This window comes from Suncus etruscus, chromosome 11 (genome assembly GCF_024139225.1).
Source record: "Suncus etruscus isolate mSunEtr1 chromosome 11, mSunEtr1.pri.cur, whole genome shotgun sequence".
Lineage (NCBI taxonomy): Eukaryota > Metazoa > Chordata > Mammalia > Eulipotyphla > Soricidae > Suncus > Suncus etruscus.
Window position 1 is genome coordinate 85,194,686 of NC_064858.1, and position 17,776 is coordinate 85,212,461.

The window sequence follows — 17,776 nt, forward strand, 5'->3', positions numbered from 1 at the left end:
CGGAGGCGAGGACGGGGAAAGCGCGGACCGACTGAGCCGGCCGCCGGGAAGGAGGAGCGGGGCGGCGGGGCGGCGGGGCGGGAGGCGGGGCCGGCGGTGCTCGGGGGTCGGGCTGCTTGAGCCCCTCGCCCTCAGAACTCAGGTGAGGGAATGGCCCAGAGGTTGAGTGGGGGCGTGGCTAGAGGCTGCGGGGGAGGAGCGGTGACTGGGCATCAGGATGGACAAGTCTCGCGTCCAATCGCATTGGGAGCCAACTAAAAGGGGCGGAGCGAAGAATGAGATTGCCCAATGAGAGAGCAAGGGGGCGGGTCGCCGGCTGGGTTCATTCTCCTAGAACCCGGGTGAGGGCACGGCCCAGAGGCTAAGTGGGGGGCGTAGCTAGAGGCGGTAGAGAAGAGGGCGGTGAGTAGATATCAAGATGACAACGCTCGCGTCCAATCATGAGGGGAAGCCAACAAAAGGGGCGGAGCAAATAATGAGATTAGCCAATGAGAGGGCAAGGGGGCGGGTCTCCGGCTAGGTTAGTTCTCTTAGAACTCGGGGGACGGAACGGCACAGAGGCTGAGTGGGGGGCGTGTGACTATTCATCAAGATGGACAACGCTCGCTTCCAATCATGAGGGGAAGCCAACGAAAAGGGGCGGAGCAAAGAATAAGATTAACCAATGAGAGAGCAAAGGGGCGAGTCGCCGGCTGGGTTAACCCCGTTTCCTCAGAATTTAGTTGAGGGAACGGTCCAGAGGCTGAGGGGGCGTGGCGAGAGGCTCTGGAGACGGGGCAGTGACTAGATATTAAGATGGACAATGCTCGCGTCCAATCACGAGGGAAAACCAACAAAATGAGCGGAGCAAATAATGAGATTAACCAATGAGAGAGCAAGGGGGCGGGTCATCTCCCGGCCCTGCGGAGTCTCCTTTGCGCGCTGACCCCGCCTCCCCAGCGGCTGGCCAGTGCTGAAGGCGGGAAAGCTGAGGCATGGCGGTGGAACTCGAAGACCACGGACCTCGTGGAAGTGCAGCACGCGGCAGCTTCGTAACGATGGAACCCCGAGGAGAGAGGAGAGCGGAACCTCTCCACACTCTGATCAGGGTGAACCCTGTTCAGGAGGCCGCTTGGTGACCAGAGGAACCTTGCCTGACACCATGGCGGCCCAAAGCATGTCAGAGCCTGGCCTGGGGGGCTGAGTGACCCTAAACACCCCAAAAATCCTTGAAGCCCACATTCCTCAAAGAGCCCCTGGATGCTTTAGTTTAGAATCTTGAGGCAGCGCCTTTACAGTGCTTTGATTCTTGTTTTATATTTATTTGGTGGTTGTAGGACTTAGATGATATTTCTTTTTAATACGGGGATTTTTTTGGGGGGTGGTGGAGAAAGATGGGGAACTCACTCCTTAAGATTTCTCCTGGTGGGGAACCCTATGTGATGCTAGGGATCAAACCTCTGTCAGCTGTTTGCAAAGGAAAGCAAGCGCCCTACCCGCTTTACTATCCCTTCACCACAGGAATTTAACATATATTATATAATATGTTTTTTATATATACACACACATATATTTATATAATTTTTTGGTATTGGGAGTTGGGTATGGCAATCAGGTATACCATCTATCTTTTTAGTTTTAAATTGTAATTCAGGTAACATGTTTACACTAGTGTTAACATTTATGGCTCAAATCATGTTCTCACCATCACCACCACAGTGCCTTAAAATTCTCCATCAAGGTCCTTAAATTACCTCCAATTTAACTTGTCATTCCTTCACTCCTCGCCCCTTCCCATTTTAATTTTTTTGTTTTGTTTATGGCCTCATCTGACCCCGCCCAGGGGTGACCCCATGGCTCTGCACTCAGGAATCACTGCTGGAGGTGGAAATCACTCCTGGGATCCATGTAGTATACAGGGGATTGAATTAGAGTTGACCATGTGCAAGGCAAACACCCTCCCTGCTGTACTGCTCCAGCCCCAGGTTTTTATTTTTATTTATTTATTTAGTTATTTTTTGGTTTTTGGGTCACACCCGGCAGTGCTCAGGGATCACTCCTAGCTCTATGCTCAGAAATTGCCCCTGGCATTCTCGGGGGGCCATATGGGATGCTGGGATTCGAACCATCATCCTTCTACACGAAAGGCAAACACCTTACCTTCATGCTATCTCTCGGGCCCCCAGGTTTTTTTTTGTTTTTTGTTTTTCTTTTTTTTTTTAGCATCGTATAAATCATTAAGTGCTCTCAAATGTTATGCTATCTTAATTGCTTGCCCCCAATTTCTCATGGACAAAAGTTATATACAAAAGGGTTGGGGCACATTGTTTATATGCAGAAGGCCTTGGTTGGATTTACAGCTCTGTATGGTTCCCTGAGCATTCTCGGGAGCAGCCCAAATATTTTTTAAAAAGGTTTTAAGATGAAAGGAAAGAAATACAGAAAGTAATTTGAAGAGTTAGCACGTTCCAAAACTGTTACTAACACTGTAACTAGCACAGTCACCTATATCTTCACAATTCCTAAATAGCATCTTTAGTGAGAAATTCTGTAGATAGTAGTAATTACCTAGTGTATATGGTGTGTAAACCATAAACATATATATACATGTACATATATATTACTTTGTCTTTCTAAAAACTTATAAATTGGTTATTATTATATTTTATTTTCCAGTGCCAGGATCAAATCTAGGGCCTCACATATGCAAGTGTTTTGCTGCTGTGCTATGTCCTTAATCCTTAATTTCCGTTTTGAAGAGGAGGAAACTACAAATTCTTTGAATAACCAGACTAATAATAAGTACCACAGTCAGGAATCAAGCCCTATACCACAGGCTCTGTCCATCATCCTTTTCTTTCTCGGTTAACCATTGAATTAAATAATTGCAAGAAATGACTCATGCCTAGGGGGCCGGAGAGGTAGCATGGAGGTTGGTAGTTCGAATCCCGGCATCCCATATGGTCCCCTGAGCCTGCCAGGAGCGATTTCTGAGCATAGAGCCAGGAGTAACCCCTGAGTGCTGCCGGGTGTGACCCAAAAAACAAACAAACAAAAAACCAAAAACAAAACAAAAGAAAGAAATGACTCATCCCTAAAAGGGCATATTTTGTGTGGAAACAATATAATAAAACACTGAGTTGTCTGGAGGCAGATTCCATTATAAAATAATTACTTTTTTCATTAAGCTCCTCCATATACGCACTTTCTTTCTTTTTCTCTATTGATGATATGATACCAGGAATTACACACATTTGCATGGAATGATAAGGTCTTAGGGGATTTGTATCCTTTAGTTTAGGATCCTTGTATAAGTGGGATATAGATGCTGTTGATTGGAGATGTCATATTTTGTTGTACTTGGGGTCCCAAACAACTACTGAGATACTGCTAGGTACATAATGGAAGGCACTAGGACTCAACTCAGAACCTTACACTTGTTAGGCAGATTTTCTCTTTTTTCCTTCTTATTTTTTTTTTAGCCACTGAGCCATTCCTAAACCTTTCTATCCTTGTTTTATTAAATTAACTTTGATTATAATCAGTAATTCTTTTCTCATACTATTTCTGTACTTTTTGATTCAGGAACAGATGAGTAATGAAGAAAATTACATGTAGAAGAAAAATTCTTGGCAAAAAGAACTAACCCCCAGATGCACTTTGAACTGTGAATCAATTCTTTCACTTCAATACTGCTGCCTATGCAAGACAGTGGAGCATGAATCAGTCATTTGGGAGGCCTTACACATTAAGTAAAGTATAAATTATTCAAGAAGAATGAACTTGTCTGGTATAGTTAAAACTTGACAGGGTTGAGTATGTTTTTGATTTCTGATTTTAAAAGTTAAATCTAATTAAATTGGTTTAAAACTATAAGCCAATGGTGGTGTAACCAGTAAAAAAAGAGACTTAAAAAAAAAAAAAGAAGGGGCCAGAGAGATAGCATGGAGGTAAGGTGTTTGCCTTTCATGCAGGAGGTCATCAGTTCGAATCCCGGCGTCCCATATGATCCCCCGTGCCTGCCAGGAGCAATTTCTGAGCTTGGAGCCAGGAATAACCCCTGAGCACTGCCGGGTGTGACCCAAAAACCACAAAAAAAAAGAAAAAAAAAAGAAAAAGAGACTTTTCCTAAATGAAAGAAAACTCTTTGTCTCTTATGGTGGAGTTTTAGGTCAATCCCTGTACTAAAGTTTTGTAGAGTGAGATCTTACTAATTTAAAAAAAATTTTGTGTGTGTGTGTGGTTTCTTTTGTTTGTTTGTTTTTGGGCCATACTTGGTGGTGCTCAGGGGTTACTCCTGGCTATCTGCTCAGAAATAGCTCCTGACAGGCATGGGGGCCCATATGAGACGCCGGGATTCGAACCAACCACCTTAGGTCCTGGGTCGGCTGCTTGCAAGGCAAACGCAGCTGTGCTATCTCTCTGGCCCCACTAATTTAAAATTTTTAAGTCAGGGGGCCGGAGATATAGCATGGAGGTAGGGCATTTGCCTTGCATGCAGAAAGAAGGTGGTTCGAATCCCGGCCTCCCATATGGTCCCCCGAGCCTGCCAGGAGTAATTTCTGAGCGTAGAGCCAGGAGGAACCCCTGAGCGCTAACTGGTGTAACACAAAAACAAAAACAAACAAAAAGAAGTTTTTTAAATCAGAAAAGCTGAATCCTCAGTGGTACAAATTTTGAAACTTGATATTTATGTTCAGTGAATACTGATCTAAATGCTCATTTGTTTTACTGTCTAGACCAGTATTTCTCAACTGGGAACTATCTGGCCTCCTATTGGCTTTAGGATGATAAAAATCACAGTCCTTTGAATCCAAAGGACAGGAGAGTGGTGTGGGGAACACAGGAAGGAGACAAGGCCAGACTGCAAGAAAAATGTAGAGAAACATTGATCTAGACCAATGTTTGCCAAAGTAGATAATACAGGCTACCAGGAACTGCTGAAAATGATCCAAGTGGATGGTAATATCTTAGGGTACAATGTAGGAGCGGGGGTGAGGTGACACTTTGTTCTTATTGAAAAGGGAGGGCAGTAGGCCAACTGAAATTTGAGGACCCAGTTTCTTTGGGGGGACCTATATCCAGTGCTCAGAGGCTATTCCTGGCTCTGTTCAGAAGTGATCCTTGGGGCCAGAGAGATAGCATGGAGGGCATTTGTCTTGCATACAGAAGGATGGTGGTTTGAATCCAGGCATCCCATATGGTCCCCCAAGCCTGCCAGGAGCGATTTCTGAGTGTAGAGCTAGGAGTAACCCCTGAGCGCTGCCGAGTGTGACCCAAAAAACAAAAATTAATTAATTAAAAAATTTAATTATGGGCCCGGAGAGATAGCACAGTGGCGTTTGCCTTGCAAGCAGCCGATCCAGGACCAAAGATGGTTGGTTCGAATCCCGGTGTCCCATATGGTCCCCTGTGCCTGCCAGGAGCTATTTCTGAGCAGACAGCCAGGAGTAACCCCTGAGCACCGCCAGGTGTGACCCAAAAACCAAAAAAAAAAAAAAAATTTAATTATGGGGGCCAGAGAGATAGCACAGCAGTAGGGCATTTGCCTTGCACGCAGCCAACGCAGGACTGACGGTGATTCAAATCCCGGCATCCCATATGGTTTGCTGAACCAGCCAGGAGCGATTTCTGAGCACAGAGCTAGGAGTAATCCCTGAGCACCACCAGGTGTGACACAAAAACAAAAAACAAAAAGAATTATGAATGGTGGCAAACGTCTATTTACATATTTAGATATTTAAATAATTTTGTGCATGTTTTATAGTTTTTGAGCAACATCCAGTGGTTTTTCGTGGATTTTGTTTTGTTTTGTTGGTATTTTTTTTTGGTTTTTGGGTCACACCCGGCCGCGCTCAGGGGTTACTTTTGGCTCTGTGCTCAGAAATCACCCCTGGCAGGCACAAGGGACCATATGGGATGCCGGGGTTTGAACCACCGACCTTCTGTATGCAAGGCAAACGCCTTACCTCCATACTATCTTACCAGCCCCAGTTTTTGATTTGTTTTGTTTTGTTTTGTTTTTGGGCACACCCGGCGGTGCTCAGGGGCTACTCCTGGCTGTCTGCTCAGAAATAGCTCCTGGCAGGCACGGGGGACCATATGGGACACCGGGATTCGAACCAACCATCTTTGGTCCTGGATCGGCTGCTTGCAAGGCAAGCACCGCTGTGCTATCTCTCCGGGCCCAGTTTTTAATTTTTTGGGCCACACCATTTGATCCTCAGGGGTTACTCCTGGTACAGAGCCAGGAGTAGTCCTTGAGCACTGCCGGGTGTAGCCTCCCAAACTCCAAAATATTCATATTATAAGCTAAATATACAAGGGGAAATGGTGAAGTAGAAAGCTTAAGAATGGCAAAATAGGGGCCGGGCGGTGGCGCTGGAGGTAAGGTGCCTGCCTTACCTGCGCTAGCCTAGGAGACGGACCGCGGTTCGATCCCCCGGCGTCCCATATGGTCCCCCAAGCCAGGAGCGACTTCTGAGCGCATAGCCAGGAGTAACCCCTGAGCGTTACCGGGTGTGGCCCAAAAACCAAAAAAAAAAAAAAAAAAAAAAAAAAAAAGAATGGCAAAATAGGGACTGGGAAGGTGGCACTAGAGGTAAGGTGTCTGCCTTGCAAGCGCTAGCGTAGGATGGACTGCAGTTTGATTCCCCGGTGTCCCATATGGTCCCCCCAAGCCAGGGGCGATTTCTGAGCGCATAGCCAGGAGTAACCCCTGAGCGTCAAATGGGTGTGTCCCCCCCAAAAAAAAGAATGGCAAAATAGGGGCCGGAGAGATACCATGGAGGTAAGGCATTTGCCTTGCATGCAGAAGGATGGTGGTTCGAATCCTGGCATTCCATATGGTCCCCTGCGCCTGCCAGGGGTGACTTCTGAGTGCAGAGTCAGGAGGAACCCCTGAGCGCTGCTGGATGTGATTCAAAAACAAAAACAAAAACAAACAAAAAAAGAATGGCAAATATAGCAGCCGATCCAGGAAGGATGGTAGTTTGAATCCCGGCATCCCATATGGTCTTCCAAGCCTGCCAGGAGTGATTTCTGAACTTAGAGCCAGGAGCAACCCCTGAGCACCGCCAGTGTGGCCCAAAAACAAAACCAAAAAAAAAGGCAAAGATAGTGTTTGAAGGAATTGTCCTCAAACATAATTAAAGCCATTTACCATAAGCTCACAGCTCAATGAGTCTGGCCCAAAACATTATACATATTCAATGCAATTCATATATAAATTTATATTTATATTTTTATTTTATTTATATTTTTAAAGATAGATAAAACATTATTGAAATTAATGTGTAGTACTAAAACCTCCTGAGTAGCCAAAGGAATTCTAGAAAAAAGAGGGGAAGGTTCTCTTTACCCAATTTCAAACTATACTACAAAACTGTAATAATCAAATTAGCATGGTACTGGAATAAGGACAGACTCAGACCAATAGAAAATAATCAAGAGTTTAGATACAGATCTTTAGGTATATATGGTCAGTAAAATAAATGCAAAAATGCAAAAAAATAGAAGTAGAATAAGGTTACTTAAATAAAAAAAAATTCATACCCCTTTCACCATGCACAAAAGTCAAACAAAGGGGCCAGTGCGTTGGCACTAGAGGTAAGGTGCCTACCTTGCCAGCGCTAGCCTAGGACAGACTGTTGGTTCGATTCCCCGGTGTCCCATATGGTCCCCCCAAACCAGGGGCGATTTCTGAGCGCATAGCCAGGAGTAACCCCTGAGCGTACCCGGGTGTGGCCCAAAAACCAAAAAAAAAAAAAAAAAAAAAAGGTCAAAAGTAGATTAAAGATGGGCTGGAGGGATAGTATGGTGGGTATGGCTATTACCTTGCTTTGTGGCCAACCTGGGTTTGATCCCAGCCAGTCCTCCCCAGGATGATTGCTTAGGTACAGCCGGGAGTAACCCTGAGCATTGCTGGGTGTGGCCCGAAAACAAAACAAAATGGATTAAAGATCTCTATCAGATCTGAATTAATAAATTATATTGAATATTAAATCCAGACATTGGAAGCATCTTCAATGATTCAATACCATTAACCAAGCTAAGTTTAACAACTGGGACTACATCAAATTAAGAAACTTGGGGGCTGGGCCCAGAGAGATAGCACAATGGCGTTTGCCTTGCAAGCAGCCGATCCAGGACCAAAGGTGGTTGGTTCGAATCCCAGTGTCCCATATGGTCCCCCGTGCCTGCCAGGAGTTATTTCTGAGCAGACAGCCAGGAGTAACCCCTGAGCAATGCCGGGTGTGGCCCAAAAACCAAAAAAAAAAAAAAAACAAAAAACAAAAAAAACCTTGGGGGCTGAGCAAAAAGCACAGTGGTAAGGCATTTGCCTTGCACACGATCAACCCTGGACTGACCCCGGTTTGAATCCCAGCATCCCATATGGTCTTCCGAGCATGCCAGGAGTGACTTCTGAGCACAGAGCCAGAGTAACTACTGAGCGCTGCCTAGTGTGACCCAAAAACAAAACACAAAACAAAACAAACAAACAAAAAAATTAAGAAACTTAAATTTGTCACAAAAGAAATGACAACCTGGGCTTGGAAAGAGTACGTCAGGTTGAGTGTTTGCCTTGAATGCATCTAATCCAAGTTTGATCACTGGCTCCCCAGATGGTCTCCTAAGCTCTCAAAGGAGTAAGCCCTGAGTCTGCTGGGTGCAATCCCTGCCCACCCACAACTAAAAGTAAATTTTAGTGGGTGATGGAATAACTCGACAGGCTAAATGCTTTGAATACAGTACACTCAGATTTATTCCTCAGCACCACCTGAAGCAACCTCTACTTCCCAACTCCCAGCACAAGCTAAGAAGTAGCCTCTAATAACTCTTAGCACTGCCCTTCAAACAAAACCTTCAGGTCTTTTTTTTTTTAATCTTCAGATCTTATGTATACATGCTTTGCTGTTGTTCATTAAATTTTTTTTGTATTGACTAAAGGAGACATTACACATTTTACCCAGAAGGTGGCAGTGGCCTAATGTACATTGGGTATTCACTTTCCTATTGGAAATGCTTAAAAGGAAATGAAAAATGAAAGAATGGAAGGGGGAGGGGGAGAGGGGCAGGGAAACAGTTAATGATGACAATAATAACAACAATAAAAATAAAGATATAGGGCCCGGAGAGATAGCACAGCGGTGCTTGCCTTGCAAGCAGCCTATCCAGAACCTAAGGTGGTTGGTTCGAATCCCGGTGTCCCATATGGTCCCCCGTGCCTGCCAGGAGCTATTTTTGAGCAGACAGCCAGGAGTAACCCCTGAGCACCGCCGGGTGTGACCCAAAAACCAAATAAATAAATAAATAAATAAATAAATAAAGATATAGCATTTGCTATATTGCTAGTCTTTCTTCAGATACATGAATTCAAAGAGCAGAATTCCTACATCAATCTTCCTTCAGGTTCTTGGGCCTGTTGCCAACTGATACAGAATCTTTCTTCAGGAAGTTAGTATTTATTTTAGATTTTATTTTATCATTTTCTTTCTTGCACAGGAGCCATGATAATCTTCTCTGTATGGTTCCAATTTTAGTTTATGTGCTGCTGAAGTGAGCACTTATTATATCTTTTTTTGTTTTGGTTTGTTTTTTTGGTCACACCTGGCAGCACTCAGAATTCACTCCTGGCAGGCTCGAGGGACCGTATGGGATGCTGGGAATCAAAACAGGGTCTTCCTGGGTTGGCCTCATGCAAGGCAAACGCCTTACCACTTATTATATCATTTCTAATACAAAGTATTTTCAGGTGAGGTTTACCTATGATTCTATGTCTTCTTTCAGTAGCTCTTTTAAGATATTGCAGTGGGTCCGGAGAGATAGCACAGCGGTGTTTGCCTTGCAAGCAGCTGATCCAGGACTAAAGGTGGTTGGTTCGAATCCCGGTGTCCCATATGGTCCCCCGTGCCTGCCAGGAGCTATTTCTGAGCAGACAGCCAGGAGTAACCCCTGAGCAACGCTGGGTGTGGCCCAAAAACCAAAAAAAAAAAAAAAAAAAAAAAAAGATATTGCAGTGATTTTGTTTTTTAGATTCATGTTTTTTGTGTTTTCGGCCACACCCGTTTGATACTCAGGGGTTACTCCTGGCTAAGCGCTCAGAAATTGCCCCTGGCTTGGGGGTACCATATGGGACCCCGGGGGATCAAACCACAGTTCTTCCTTGGCTAGCGCTTGCAAGGCAGACACCTTACCTCTAGCGCCACCTCACCAGTCCCATGTTTTTTGTTTAGTTTTTTTTGTTTGTTTGTTTTGGGGCCACACCCGGCAGTGCTCAGGGATTACTCCTGGCTCTATGCTCAGGAATCGCCCCTGGCAGGCTCAGGGGACCATATGGGATGTCAGGATTCGAACCACCATCCTGCTGCATTCAAGGCAAACGCCTTACCTCTCTGTTATCTCTCCGGCCCCTAGATTCATGTTTTTTTATATTTATGATGTTGATTTGCAAATGTATACCTTTGTATTTGTCACAATTATTGTATTTATATTTATCCAGAGTTTTTTTCTACCCATTTCGTTGCTAAATTTTTGAGGGTTTCATATTGGTTGTGGTCTTTGTACACTTAGTTGCAATGCCACAGAAATTGCACCTATGACTTCATGCTTGCATAAGGTAGTGATAGGGACTCTACCAATGAGCCACCTTCCCAAGGCCCCCAGTAGAACAATGTTCTACATTCTTTTCTTTGTTTGTTTGTTTTTGTTTTTGTTTTTGGGTCACTCCCTGCAGCGCTCAGGGACCACTCCTGGCTCTATGCTCAGATATCGCTCCTGGAAGGCTTGGGGGACCATATGGGATGCTGGGATTCGAACCACCGTCCTTCTGCATGCAAGGCAAACACCTTACCTTCATGCTATCTTTCCGGCCCCCTATTCTACATTCCTATCCATAACTCACCTTGAGAGAGCAGACTAGCTACTTTAAGTACTGAATTTCTGATTCTTTGATTCTTTGACACATAGTCATACCTCTAATTCATGGATATATTTGTCCTTTGTGAAGAGAGTCAGCAACCTCCCCAGTGGTGTCTCCAATTTGCTAATTGGAGTGTCTGTAACTGTAATCTTTGCAGACAGGTGGCTGTTCAACTTCTGGCTGTGGGCACAGAGTCACTAACATTGCTGCTTCTCCTCCAGGCACTTCTGTGAGCACTGCACTGATAGCACTTCTAGCTCCCCTTGCATCCCGTGCAGATCCTTCGTAAGTACTATCACCATCACCTCAGGGCTTTGGTATTTGAGTTGAAGCTGCTTACGTGGGACCATTGGCACCATCATTGGCTCCATCTCCTCCTGGTTGTTGTTATTGTTGTTGTTTTTCTTCTACTACTCTCTCTCTCTTTGGGGGGGGGGGCATAACTGGCAGCACCTAGGGGTTACCTTAGCTCTGCACTCAGAAATTACTTCTGGTGGGTTCGGGCGATCAGGATGGGATGGGATGGGATGCAGGGAATCAAACCTGGGTTTGCCATGTGAAAGGCAAAAGTTCCGACCCCTTCTGGTACTTTTTGACTGGAATGGTTGAGAAAGTGGCTAGACTGTCAGCCAGGAGATAATCTCTCTGCTCCTGCAGCTTCTAAAGTTCTTTATGTGCTGCTCCAACATGTCTTCAATTTTTCTGTTGCATTCCTTTTGTTTGTTTTTGGGTCACATCCAGGGATGCTGAAGAGTTACTTCTGGCTCGAAGAATTACTCCAGGTAATGCTCAGGGGACATATGGTATGCCAGGGATCGAGCTTGAATCAGTCATGTACACACATGCAAGGTGCAAGGAAAATGTCCTACATGCTGTATGAATGCTCCAGCACCTCTGATGCACTTTATTCATTGCAGCAAACCCTTACACATGACCTGCAGAATATAGTCCGGCTGGGCACTATTTCTGGCCCAGAGATATTCTCAGCTGGTCCTGCAAGAGACAGTAGAAGATCTAGAGGACTCCTATTCCAACTCCTCCCGCAAAGAGGTTAGTTCATGAGTAGCTCTCATCACTTTCATCCTCAGAGGAGGATAGGTGCAGGGACCCAGGGCACTTGTTTTATTTCCCAAGAAGAAAATTAGAAAACAATGGTTATTAGTCAGTATTCTGACTTATCATCCCCAAATATCACACTTTTTGCAATGTTAGATTTTACTATACAATTTTTCAATATTTAGCTATTTGAAAAAGTTACTATTTGACCAATATTTTTTTGTTTGTTTTTTGTTTTTGGGTCACACCCTGCATTGCTCAGGGGTTACTCCTGGCTCTGGGACCATAGGGATGTCGGGATTCGAACCACCAACCTTCTGCATGTAAGGCAAATGCCTTACCTCCATGCTATCTCTCCGGCCCCTATTTGACCAATATAAGCAGCATATTTGTTTTTGTTTTGTCACTCCAGCAGTTCTCTTAGGCTACTACTGGCTCCGTGCTTAAAGGAACATATGGTGTTGGGTGCTAGGAATAGAATCTGGGTTTCCTACAGGCACAGCATATTTCCAACCCATTGAGCTGTCTCCCTGACCAGCAATTATTTTTTCAGAGGAGTGCCAGACATATAACCTAAGACCTTTAGATGTATACAACAAAGCATGCTGTACTATATCTCAAATCTCAGAAACAGCAATTTTATTTGATTCACTTGATTGTTTAATTTAGTTGTGGACCCTGTTTGGATAGTCTGAGTTAGTTATTTTAGGGAGAACTTAGACAAAAAAATTGATGTCTGAGATGTGAAGGAAATATGAATTTAGAAAATATATAACAAAAAATATATAACCAATACAGCTACATACATAGAAATTAGTCTAATCTTTCTTTCTTTTTTTTTTTTTTTTTTTTTTTTTTTTTGGTTTTTGGGCCACACCCGGTAACGCTCAGGGGTTACTCCTGGCTATGCGCTCAGAAGTCGCTCCTGGCTTGGGGGACCATATGGGACGCCGGGGGATCGAACCGCGGTCCGTCCAAGGCTAGCGCAGGCAAGGCAGGCACCTTACCTCTTGCGCCACCGCCCGGCCCTAATCTTTCTTTTTATGTTATGAATTTTTATATCTCATATATCTAGATGATTCAATTCCTCTCTTTAGTGTTTGGCAAAGAAAAAGTCTACTGACACTTTTGTTTGGATATTTCCTATTTGGCCTGAAGTATCTGTTGTTGGAGTCGGGAAGAACGTGCAATTATCCAAGGAGTGGGATATATCTTCAGGGCACTATCTGTTTTTACTCTCAGCTTTCCAGTGAGTTAAAATAAAGACTTTAGAGGCCAAACTTTTTCAATTATTTTTAGACCAATTTGTTTATTCTATCCTATAGCAAAAGAGGGCAGTTTTAAGTTTTTCTTTATTTTAGATGGACCATCTAATCTATGCATTCTTTTTTTGTTTGCTTTTGTTTTTTGGGCCACACCCGACAGCTCTCAGGGATTACTCCTGGTTCTCTGCTCAGAAATTGCTTCTGGCAGGCACAGGGGACCATATGGGATGCCAGGACTTGAACCACTGTTGGTCCTGGGTCAGCCGCTTGCAAGGCAAACACCCTATTGCTGTGCTATCTCTCTAGTCCTGATGCATCCTTTTTTATTTTGTTTTGAGATATACCTAGCTGTGCTCAGGAGTCACTTCTGGAATTAGGAAGGACCAATGTGTGGCTGTGGATTGACTCAGGGTCAGCTTCATACCAGGCAAGAGCCTTAACCCCTCCACTCTCTGATGCATTATCTTAAATTGTCTTGCCTGAGGAAGCTGATATCCTAAATTTACTTTGAAAAACTTCCTCCTAGGGGCTGGAGCGATGGCCCAGCAGTAAGGCGTTTGCTTTGCACGAAGCTCCCTGGTATCTCATATGGTCCCCCAAGCCAGTAGCGATTTTTGAGCGCATAGCCAGGAGTAACCCTTGAATGTCACCAGCTGTGGTCCAGACTTTCTCCTAAAGAGCAAGTGTGGGCCCAGAGAGATAGCACAGCGGCGTTTGCCTTGCAAGCAGCCGATCCAGGACCAAAGGTGGTTGGTTTGAATCCCTGTGTCCCATATGGTCCCCCGTGGCTGCCAGGAGCTATTTCTGAGCAGACAGCCAGGAGTAACCCCTGAGCACTGCCGGGTTGTGGCCCAAAAAACAAAACAAAACAAAAAAACCAAGAGCAAGTGCATGTTTATGCCCATGAGTGAATGAGTGAGAGAGAGTGAGAGAGAGAGAGAGAGAGTGAGAGAGAGAAAGAGAGAGAAAAGAGAGAGAGAATATATCTGCCAGAGAGGCAGGCTAGGGGAAAGGCAGAAGGGATAATGAGAGGGAAACTTGGAACATTGGTGATGGGAAATGTACACTGGTCAAGGGTGTTGTACATTGTATGAATAAAAATCATGAACAACTTTGTAACTCATGTATCTCATGGTAATTCAGTTAAATTATTTAGTAAACAAAAAGAACTTCTCCCTATGATATTTTCTATCTCTTTACTGTTTAATAAATTGAATTTTGGGGTTGGAGCAATAGTACAGTAGGTAAGACACTTGCCTTGCACGTGGCCAATCCAGATTCGAGCTCCCACATTCCTGAGCACTGCCAGAACTAGTTTCTGAGTCAGAGCAAGGAGTAACCCTTGAGCATCACCAGGTATGACCCAGAAACCAAGAAAGAAAAAAAAATTTGACTTTGGGGGGTTCCATAGCCGGCGGTGCTTAGGGCTTACTCCTGATTCTAAATTCAGGGATCACTCCTGGCAGGACTTGGGGTGGAGGCATATGAGGTCCCAGGATTGAACTCAGGTCAGTGGTGTGCAAGGCAAGCAACCTACCCCATTGTACTACCACTTCGACCCTTTACTATACATTTTAAAGTATATACTTACATTATCTAGTCCTTTGGACACAAAAATTCTTCAGCAGCATGAAATATAATCCATAAAGAATATTAATAGCTGGTGAAAGTAAAGTATATGTGGCCCTAATATACACCTTGTACAGATATTTGACTTGAGAATTCCATTAGCAAACTGACCAATCTTTCTTTCAAACCTCTGTGATGTGTAACCTGGTTCCAACTAAATTTCTAGCTAGAATCTAGTACATATGCAGGAAATAATTTTTTTAGTTCTCCACCCTAGTGTGAGGGGCCAATAGTAGTATGCAAACTTATAATATCACGGTTGAACTAGAACCATTAAAAAATATTGAGGGGGGTCCGGAGAGATAGCACAGCAGCGTTTGCCTTGTAAGCAGCCGATCCAGGACCAAAGGTGGTTGGTTCGAACCCCGGTGTCCCATATGGTCCCCTGGGCCTGCCAGGAGCTATTTCTGAGCAGACAGCCAGGAGTAACCCCTGAGCACTGCCAGGTGTGGCCCAAAAACCAAAAATAAAATAAAATAAAATAAAAATAAAATAAAATAAAATTGAGGGGCCCAGAGAGATAGCATAGTGGTAGGATGTTTACCTTGCACACGGCCAACCCTGGACACACCTGGATTCAATTCCCAGCATCCCATGGTTCCCCAAGCCTACCAGGAGCGATTTCTGAGCTCAGAGCCAGGAGCAATCCCTGACCACCGCTGGGGGTTGCCCAAAAACAAACAAAAAAAAGACACTGAGACTTGTCTTTTAGAAGAAATCACAATTCACTGGGGACCAGAGCAATAGCACAGCTGTAGGGCATTTGCCTTGCATGCAGCCAAACCTGGGAGAGACCCAGATTCAATTCCTGGCATCCCATATGGTCCCCTGAATCTGCCAGGAGTGATTTCTGAGCTCAGAGCCAGAGTAACACCTGAGCGTCACTGGTGTGACCCAACACCACCCCCCAAAAAAAAGAAATCACAATTCAAGGTATATAGAATCGGAGCACATAGTAATTTGGGTACTAGGCCCATAAGATCCAAGAATTTGAGGCTGGAGAGATAGTACAGGAATTAAGGAACTTGCCTGGCAAATGACTGACCCCAGTTAGATCCTTGTACTACATATAGTCTCCTGAGTACTTTGCCAAGACTTAACACCTAATCACAGTGCCAGAAATAAGCTCTAAGTATCACAAGGTGTATCCCAAGCCCTCCACCCCCAATAAAAAATAGAATTTTGAAGGGATTGTCTAAGTCTAAATCATTTGTGAAAAATAGGACACCGTGGAAAAAATTGAATCCTTCTCCTTCTAATATATTTTCTGAATCTAACCACAGAGCTCTGTTACCTTCTTCATTTCTTCTGTAAAATTTGATAGCCTTAATGGGGCCGAAGTAATAGCACAGTGGTAGAGCATTTGCCTTGTATGCTGTTAACCTGGGTTCAATCCCCGGCAACCCATATGGGCCCCCTGAGACTGCCAAGAGTGATTTCTGAGCAAAGAGGCAGGAGTGCCTCTGTGTGTGGCCCAAAACAAAACAAAACAAATTTTATAACCTCAAGACCAAAGCGATAGTACAGAGATTAAGGTACGTACTTGTTTTCAGCCAATCCTAATTTATTCCTTGGCACTGCATATGGTCCCCTGAATACCACTAGTAAAAAACTCAGGGTTTTGGGGCTGGAGAGATGGCATTTGCCTTGCATGCAGAAGGACGGTGGTTCGAATCCCAGCATCCCATGTGGTCCCCCAAGCCTGCCAGGAGGGATTTCTGAACATAGAGCCAGGAGTGGCCCCTGAGCCTGCCGGGTGTGACCCAAAAACCAAAATAACAAAACAAAATGAAAACTCAGGGTTACACAAATATGTGAGACTATCATTCCTAGCAATGAACATACACTATATATAAAACATATACATATATAGTATAATGCATATACATGTACAGTATAATGTATATACTGTATACTAATGTGTACTAATATATGCATAATGATCAATATATACTATATGTCATATAGTTTCTATTTGGGTGTTCTTTAATGTAATTCACTTTTGGAATCAGTTTATAAATCTGGGTCATTTTACTTCTAATGCCCTAAACTTATTAGGTAGACTGAAAAATCTAGGGTTGTTGTCATTAAAAATAAAATTTATTGGGGCTGGAACAGTGGTGCAGCAGTAGGGCATTTGCCTTGCACGCGGCTGACCTAGGAAGGACCACATTTTGATCCCCCAGCATCCCATATGGTCTCCCAAGCCAGGAGCTATTTCTGAGCACAGAGCCAGGAGTAATCCCTGAGTGTCACTTGGTGTAGCTCAAAAACCAAAAAAAATTATTGGGGCTGGAGAAATAGTATAGCAGTCAGATTGCTTGCTTTGCACACAACTTACCCAGATTCAATTCCCAGCACAAATATAGTCCCTCAGACCCATCAGGCATGATTCTTTTTTTTTTTTTTTTGGGCCACACCCGGCGGTGCTCAGGGATTACTCCTGGCTGTCTGCTCAGAAATAGCTCCTGCCAGGCACGGGGGACCATATAGGACACCTTTGGTCCTGGATCAGCTGCTTGCAAGGCAAATGCCGCTGTGCTATCCAGGCACGGGGGACCATATGGGACACCTTTGGTCCTGGATCGGCTGCTTGCAAGGCAAATGCCGCTGTGCTATCTCTCCGGGCCCCAGGCATGGCATGATTCTTTTTTTTTTTTGGGCCGCACCCGGCGGTGCTCAGGGATTACTTCTGGCTGTCTGCTCAGAAATAGCTCCTGGCAGGCACGGAGGACCATATGGGACACCGGGATTCATGGGACACCGGGATTCGAACCAAGCACCTTTGGTCCTGGATTGGCTGCTTGCAAGGCAAAGCCGCTGTGCTATCTCTCTGGGCCCCAGGCATGATTTTTAAGCACAGAATCAGGAATAAATCCTGAGCACTACTGGATGTGGTTCAAATATCCGCCCAATATATTTAATT

General features: G+C 44.5%; 1 protein-coding gene and 1 non-coding gene across 2 annotated transcripts in view; one reads left to right on the forward strand and one right to left on the reverse strand.

The window, feature by feature from the left end:
* The first annotated feature begins 974 nt into the window (after positions 1–974).
* RBMS2 (RNA binding motif single stranded interacting protein 2) overlaps positions 975–17,776 on the forward strand; it is an 83,175-nt gene continuing 66,373 nt past the window's right edge. Inside the window, exon 1 of the mRNA XM_049783005.1 lies at positions 975–1,031. Coding sequence (XP_049638962.1) covers positions 975–1,031 — 57 coding nt within the window. The remainder of the gene's footprint in view (positions 1,032–17,776) is intronic.
* Positions 9,439–9,545, reverse strand: LOC126023704 (U6 spliceosomal RNA). The gene has a single exon (XR_007500794.1). It is a non-coding gene; the product is annotated as a U6 spliceosomal RNA (small nuclear RNA).